Source organism: Coenobita brevimanus, unplaced genomic scaffold (genome assembly GCF_032717465.1).
Source record: "Coenobita brevimanus isolate Jiangsu-jjx unplaced genomic scaffold, ASM3271746v2 jjx.HiC_scaffold_1937, whole genome shotgun sequence".
Taxonomy (NCBI): Eukaryota; Metazoa; Arthropoda; class Malacostraca; order Decapoda; family Coenobitidae; genus Coenobita; species Coenobita brevimanus.
The window spans coordinates 35,863-44,101 of record NW_027642817.1 but is presented as its reverse complement, the minus strand read 5'-3'; the positions used below and the strand labels follow the sequence as shown (position 1 = coordinate 44,101).

General features: G+C 38.7%; 1 protein-coding gene across 1 annotated transcript; it reads left to right on the top strand.

The window, feature by feature from the left end:
- The first annotated feature begins 1,427 nt into the window (after positions 1-1,427).
- LOC145389696 (uncharacterized) lies at positions 1,428-7,778 on the top strand. The gene is made up of 4 exons (XM_080264904.1): positions 1,428-1,452; positions 2,224-2,853; positions 2,995-3,189; positions 7,684-7,778. The coding sequence occupies exons 1-4, from the start codon at positions 1,428-1,430 to the stop codon at positions 7,776-7,778; spliced, it is 945 nt and encodes a 314-aa protein (XP_080121030.1).
- Positions 7,779-8,239: the final 461 nt, after the last annotated feature.

Here is an 8,239-nt window from a genome sequence, read left to right as displayed (position 1 = left end):
TATATTTTTTGTTTATAAAAGTTCATGTTGTACACAGATTTGCAAACAAGCCTCTAGTAAGACAAAGACACAGTATTTTTTTAGCTGTTTTAATATACATTTCTATATGTCTTTTATTGCTTTGCAAATTGAATAACCATTAAAATGAACCTGAACATTTTTTTTTCTTTTTTGTCAGTATAAATGAGCTCCATGCAAAATTAGGGTTCACTGGACCATGTAATTAACTTCATGGAAATGCTGGTCTAATGGCGGCTGTTGTTCCAGGTTCACAGCTGGAGTCAGAGCAGTAAAACAGTCATAAACACTGTCGTCACTGCCTGAGTAATGGATGATAAGTACAAAACAGGACTGAGGGCACATCTTATGTTGTGTTAGCACATCCAACAAGAGGTACCTCAGCCAACAAATTATGGGTTATTATCCATGTAGTGTCCTGTGGAAGATTTTTTTTTTTTTTTTTCCACAAAGCTGATTTGGATTATATACCTGGTGTGGTATCCTTTGCAGTATCTTTTACGGCAGAGACAATGGGTAACAGCATTTGAAGTAAGGAAGATGGTGGTAATATGCCTGAATTGACAGCTTGACTCAGCAGTGATGGCCTGTATGTTTAAAGTTACAGTTCAGAAGCATTCACGTGTTAGCAATATTTAATCCTTTGGCCGTGTTAGGTGACTGTGGTGGCCCTACCAATTATTCTTTGTGGCAAGTCAGGCAACCACAGTCCACAGCCGAAAAAAACACATTTCCATCTACACGTCTGTTGTTTTTCTCTAAATACAGTAGGTTTTGATTTATGTGCCAACAAACAGTATACACGTGTCTAGTGTATATATACAAGTGAAAAACCTTGTTTGAAGTAAATATCTTGTCATTATAGCAAAATTAGAGAATAGCACAAATTAATTATTTTTTCATTTTTTTCTCAGAAAATTACAATGTTCTTGTACAAATATGGTTAGTTTTGATTTCTCTGTATGTGCCAGCAGACAGTGTACTGTACATGTGTCAAGTGTAGATATACAAGTGAAAACCTTGCTTGTCATAAATAATTCCCTCATTATTGCAAAAGCACACAATTGCAAAAATTAATTTTCACATTTTTTTCTTATAGCCTTAAAGTTTTTTCGTAGAGAAATGTGCATTTTTTACCATTATCACACTAAAAAAATTAGAACTTCACAGTCATTTCCCATTGGAAAAGTAACAATATAATTAGCACAATTTTTTAGGGACTTAGGCCGCAACCAGGGGAATGACTGAGAAATGATAGGTCGTGGCCAAAGGGTTGAAGGAATAATAGTCTGTGTTGAAATTTTATCCATTTTTTATGTGTTGAAATTTTATCCATTTTATATATGTACTATTATTATCCAGTAATAGTGATGAATTTTTGACACTGTTCATTGTAATGGGAGCATCTGATGACTGAGCATGGGTACAATGAGGGTAAGTCATCCTGTTGGTGGTAGACAGTAAGATTAACACCAAGGTAGAGTAACTGAAGTATAGTGGAAGTTGAGAGAGGTGGAAGGAATGATATAATGGAGGTGGTAAAGGAAGAACCAAATGTAAAGTTAGAATATGAGGTGAGTTACAAAATATTGGAGGTGGTAAAGGAAGAACCAGATGTAGAGTCAGAGTGTGAGGTGGGTGACAAAATATTGGAGGTGGTAAAGGAAGAACCAGATGTACAGTCAGAGTGTGAGGTGGGTGACAAAATATTGGAGGTGGTAAAGGAAGAACCAGATGTACAGTCAGAGTGTGAGGTGGGTGACAAAATAATGGAGGTGGTAAAGGAAGAACCAGATGTAGAGTCAGAGTGTGAGGTGGGTGACAAAATATTGGAGGTGGTAAAGGAAGAACCAGATGTAGAGTCAGAGTGTGAGGTGGGTGACAAAATATTGGAGGTGGTAAAGGAAGAACCAGATGTAGAGTCAGAGTGTGAGGTGGGTGACAAAATATTGGAGGTGGTAAAGGAAGAACAGTCAGAGTGTGAGGTGGGTGACAAAATATTGGAGGTGGTAAAGGAAGAACCAGATGTACAGTCAGAGTGTGAGGTGGGTGACAAAATAATGGAGGTGGTAAAGGAAGAACCAGATGTAGAGTCAGAGTGTGAGGTGGGTGACAAAATATTGGAGGTGGTAAAGGAAGAACAGTCAGAGTGTGAGGTGGGTGACAAAATATTCCTCAGTGACAATGAGACTGTCCTGGACACAGTGTCCTCAGCTGAAGTTGAGCAGTTCAGATGTTTAGAGTGTGGTAAAGCATTTCCTTTTAAGAACAGTCTTACCCAACATGCAGTTATTCATTCAGGAGTGAAGAATTTCAAGTGTGATGAATGTGGTAAACTGTTTTCTCAGAAGGTTGGTCTCACTCAGCACCTATTAATTCATTCAGGAACGAAGAACTTCAGGTGTGATGAATGTGATAAACGATTTACACAGAAGGGTCATCTCACTCAGCACCTACTAATTCATTCAGGAGTGAAGAATTTCAAGTGTGATGAATGTGGTAAACAATTTACTCGCAAGCATAGTCTCACCAGACACCTATTATCTCATTCAGGAGTGAAGAATTTCAAGTGTGATGAATGTGGTAAACAATTTACACAGAAGAATAGTTTCACCAAACACCTATTAATTCATTCAGGAGTGAAGAATTTCAAGTGTGATGAATGTGGTAAACAATTTGCACAGAAGCGTGATCTCACTCAACACCTTTTAATTCATTCAGGAGTGAAGAATTTCAAGTGTGATGAATGTTGTAAACAATTTACACAGAAGAGTCATCTCACTCAGCACCTATTAATTCATTCAGGAGTGAAGAATTTCAAGTGTGATGAATGTGGTAAACAATTTACACAGAAGATTAGTCTCACCAAACACCTATTAATTCATTCAGGAGTGAAGAATTTGAAGTGTGATGAATGTGGTAAACAATTTGCACAGAAGCTTGATCTCACTCAACACCTTTTAATTCATTCAGGAGTGAGGAATTTCAAGTGTGATGAATGTGGTAAACAATTTACACAGAAGAATGGTCTCACCAAACACCTATTAATTCATTCAGGAGTGAAGAATTTCAAGTGTGATGAATGTGGTAAACTATTTGCATTGAAGGGTAATCTCAGCAAACACCTATTAATTCATTCAGGAGTGAAGAATTTCAAGTGTGATGAATGTGGTAAACAATTTACAGTGAAGGGTCATCTCACCAGTCACCTAATAATTCATTCAGGAGTGAAAAATTTCAAGTGTGATGAATGTGGTAAACAATTTACTCACAAGCATAGTCTCACCAGACACCTATTATCTCATTCAGGAGTGAAGAATTTCAAGTGTGATGTGGTAAACAATTTACACAGAAAGGTAGTCTAATCAAACACCTATTAATTCATTCAGGATTGAAGAATTTCATGTGTGATGAATGTGGTAAACAATTTAGACAGAAGCATGATCTCACTCAACACCTATTATTTCATTCAGGAGTGAAGAATTTCAAGTGTGATTAATGTGGTAAACAATTTCCAGAGAAGCGTAATCTCACTCAACACCTTGTAATTCATTCAGGAGTGAAGAATTTCAAGTGTGATGAATGTGGTAAACAGTTTACACAGAAAGGTACTCTCTACAAACTCCTGTTAATTCATTCAGGAGTGAAGAATTTCAAGTGTGATGAATGTGGTGAACTATTTGCACATAAGTGTAATCTCACTCAACACCTGTTAATTCATTCAGGAGTGAAGAATTTCAAGTGTGATGAATGTGGTAAACAGTTTTATCAGAGAAGCAGTTTCATCAGACACCTATTACGTCATTGTGCAGGGAAGAGTTTCTAGTGTGCTTAATGTGGTAAACGGTTGACTCGGTTGATGTCATCTGACACTGTTTTATTCATTAAGGAGTGAAGATAAACAAGTTTGATGAATGGGGTAAATAGTTTTAAGTTCTCTCCAGTATCATTTCAGGAGTGAAAAAATTTGAATTTGTGGTGACTGGAAAACTGTTCAGAAAAAATTCTTAACCCAAGGCGTCCCATCGACGTATGGGTACGTCACAACGTTTTGTAACAGCCAGTCCCGTCGACGTACTGGTACGTCGCGCAATAGACATGTTGCTGGTCCTGGGTAAACATGGCCAGTGCACTCTGCCATGTACTTAAAAACTTACGGTATATGTATCTTTTAATTTAATTTATCATTTGCACTGAACACGACGTGATAACTTTAATTCTTTGCGGCTGGAGGGAAGGAGCCGCCATGTTGGCGATGACGTCAGCATTCACACTGCACGACGCTCCAATCCATCACACAATACTTTACCAGTAAGATATGATAGTTGTACCTGCATGGCCACCGTAGATCTGAACTATCCCCTTCAGGTATGTTGTGAAGGAATACTTTTCATGGTGTAAATGGATGGTACCTGTTAGGTAAGTAAATTGTGGTGAAATCGACCAGATGTAGCTTACAGCTACACCATACCCGAGCGGTGCTCGTACCTCATGAGGTGGAAAGTGTTAAATGTATGCCGTACAGAATCAGTTGTATAAGTTTATAATAGTATTATGCTCATATTTAATATTTGATAACTTCATTATTAGTTTTCTGAAAAAAACAGTTTCAGTGACCCTGAACTACAGTACAATACTTCAGGGAGTGTGACGAAATACCGAATCGGCGGTCATTTACCGAATCAACACCAAATAATTGGCACGTATTAATTGGTATTATAGATTTTATTACCATAGAGGTTCATATGTAATGCCACAAATTTAGTATTCATGTATATGTTTAGAGGTACTGTAATTTCTAAGTTAGATAGGGTGTAATCTGAATACTAGTCTATAAATTCCTGTCCTAAGTAGTAGTTCATATGTTAATGATTGATGTAGGGTTAACTTTATTTTTATATGTATACATCTCTGTATCTATGCAGGGGTGATGTAATTGTGAGTGTTGAGCTATGGGAATTCATCCATCTGGCAGAGTAATGTATAACAGATGCGTGCAACCTTCCCCTTGTTTGTGCGTCGTTGCCGGGCGCCAAGTTTAAACCTTAAACAGAACAATACTGGGTATGCAATTCTTTCTGTATCATTGTTGTGAAATGCTTACTAATGAAGCTGCTAGAACCCAAATATGTAAGGTTAATAGTCAAAAAAGCCAAAATAATGTAATTTGTGAGGACCAAATAGTCCCGCTTACCTTAGCCATCACTAGATGGCATAAGCTACCCCAAACTCAAGGCGGGATGGCAGTAAATTCAGTATTTAAATTTAGTAATGATTGAATCCCAAATTTTCCCCAATTCAATCAAAAGTCCTAACGTCATGTGTGCACTACTATATAAATAGTGAAGAGAATTAAAACCCACCATATCGCAAAAACACAATCTCATTTGTTCTAGCAGTGGCATCCCTTGGTGCCCGACTTGCCACATTCGTTACCAAGCCCTGGTGGGTAACAGACGTTGATTCAGGTGAGCTGTACACATTCCTCCTTTCTCCCCCCCCTTGCTTGTTTAATCCTTACTTGTCGTGAACCATATGAAGTAATGTCGTTAAAAGCTTAACGTAGACATTCGTTACCAAGCCCTGGTGGGTAACAGACGTTGATTCAGTTCACAGACACCGTGACGTCGGGGATGTGCACGAGGCCATCGTGTGATATTACCCACAGACTTGTTGTACACACACACTTACACTACCCATGAATAGTTATAAACTGAATGTAGTAGAAATGGTATTATGAATCAATCAGGTGAACTTTATTTTTTTTTCGTGGATAAGGTATAGAATTTTGAAAATGTGGTCATGTAATGGAAAGGCGAATTCAAACTCATCAACCATTTTCTTTCTCTTATATTGATGTGTTAGAAAAATTGGGAGCGTTGAAGGGAACTTAGTGGTTGTGAGAAAAAATGTGATTTTTGAGTTGTTCCTTGAGGCTAAACAAGCCCGAGTGATGATGTATTTTTGGTGATTATGCATTAATGAGGATTATGAATTATTAATAATTATGAATTGATAGTGATTGTGAATTATTAGTGAATTGTATGATGAGATTATACTACACAGACGAAACAGAACACGAGTGATTATTTTTGGTTCGTGGCTATGCCAGCCCGAAAAGACAATTCATGCCAATAAATGTCCCAGTCTTGAGGCTATTGACAAGCCCAAGAATAACCGATAATAAAGAGTGTGGTATGATGACTTCAGAAATCACTTGAATATTCCAATTGTTTCGCATGGTGACAATATTGTATGACGTTCGCTGAAACCATGGTTTTAATTTACAACCCTATTACATATGACTAAAGGTCACGTAATTCAAAATGTCTGTTGATTAACCAGTATAGAATTATTAGAGTAAAGTGTATGTCATTTTTATACCCAATCAAGGGAATTATGTCCTCTCACGCATAACTCACTCCCCTTCCAGTTCAAGATTCCTCCGCTTTGGGAACGACGAACACACGTGGTACTGACTTATTCTCAACTCAGCCAAAACTACAAACGCTACCAAAACTATCTGTTAAACAATTAACCTTTATCATTCAAAGTCGAAGTTCTACCCCCCCCCCTTTGTTTTTACTGAGGTGAATATTTTATCAGTCATTGAGGGGAGACTAAGTTGAGTACCATTTGTATTATCAACGAGTAAGTTGAACAGGACCAACAACGGTGGGAAGAAAAAAAATCCTATCGTTACACTGGTGTCAACCGGTAGGATAAAATACCTGGCATTACACTGATGAACAATAACGGTGGGATAAAAATTGTCCGGCGTTACACATACTCACCTAATTATCCGAAATGTAGTCAAATTTTTGTATTTAATTTTACCTTTTAAAAAATCCGGATTCACAGCGAAAACGCGCAAAAATTAGTGGAAGTGTTTCTCTTTTAGCTCAACAGCTTTCCTTGGCAGACTTCTGCTTTGTATAAATATTAATTTAACATACAAGTGCATTTATTTGCACTTTAAATCAGTATCTGTGCAAAATATAAGTCTGTCAAGGCATGTTGGTGATCTAAAGTAGAAATACCCACTAATCTTAGAACATTTTCGCTCTGACTCATAATATTCTATTAATAGTTAAATTAAGCATAGTGTTTTTACTGAATTTCAGATAATTAGGTATGCATGAACTTATATGGTGAAGAATATAATATTTTCACAACAGTAAAGACTGCATTCCAGCACTGGGAACTTCCGACGAGCAGCCAGCCACCACTGTTTTCATTTATTGTTATTGGCTAGTATACAGAGGAATAATTTCCCTACTGTGATTTTGTCAGTGCACTTACACATTGGAACGAAACATTAGCAATTATTCCTCTGTCACTGGACATTCTTAGAGGTCAGAAATATACACAGTGTATGTTGGCCAAACGTAAACAAAGCAGACTATGCTGCCTCAGTGTGAGTAGTGATGTCACGGCCAATCACAGGCCGTTTCAGAGTCACGTGATTTTTTGGCTACTTTATCTGTTATTTTTTCATGTTTCTGCACATTTCTTTTCGAAATAATAGTTGACATAGTTATTTTCTGTGTATCTTTTACCCATAGAAGTATCTAACTTCAAAAAAATTTTGACCGGAAACTCGTCTATTGCAAGGTTCATAATTTGCACAATTTTCAAATCTCATGCTTGATTTTGGGTACGCAGGGTCGGGAGACCTTCTCTTACCTGCCACGGGGCGGGGACACTCGGCTACCTCGCGAGACCCGCGCTCAATTTCAGCTCAGTCACTCACCTGTTAGCAGTGACCCAGGTCAGACATGGCGCACAGTGGTCTCTCAGAGGAGCAAATTCAAGCAGCCCTGGACGCCTTCACAGGCAACAGTGATTCGCCCCTCGATGATGAGATGGCAGACAAGGATTATGTACAACCAGAGGAAGAGGCAAGTAGCAGCAGTGATGAGGAGGTCCTGTCCCCGAGGAAGCAGCGTTACGTCACTTATCGTGCCATGAGAGTGCGCCAGCCTGCAACAAAACATCATGCAATCACCTCTCTGCAGCCCCTACGTGATGTGGAGGCCGAAACCGAGGACGAGGACGGAGCCGTGGGACGTGCTGCCACGTGGTACGGCCACGAGATCATCACAATCGCGGCCCCGAGCGCACAGCATGCCGTTCTATGAGGTATGGGCCTAGTGTTTTATTTGGGGAGGGCAGAAGTGGCGTGGAGGGAGTGGGGAGTGAAATTGAAAGTGTAGGGGCG

Bases quoted from the DNA above. Each gene is read 5' to 3' on its own strand.
- LOC145389696 (XM_080264904.1), top strand. From the start codon at position 1,428: ATGACTGAGCATGGGTACAATGAGG. The intron at 1,453-2,223 runs GTAAGTCATCCT...TCCTGGACACAG, and splicing joins TGAGCATGGGTACAATGAGG to TGTCCTCAGCTGAAGTTGAG. The intron at 2,854-2,994 runs GTAAACAATTTA...TTCATTCAGGAG, and splicing joins TTTCAAGTGTGATGAATGTG to TGAGGAATTTCAAGTGTGAT.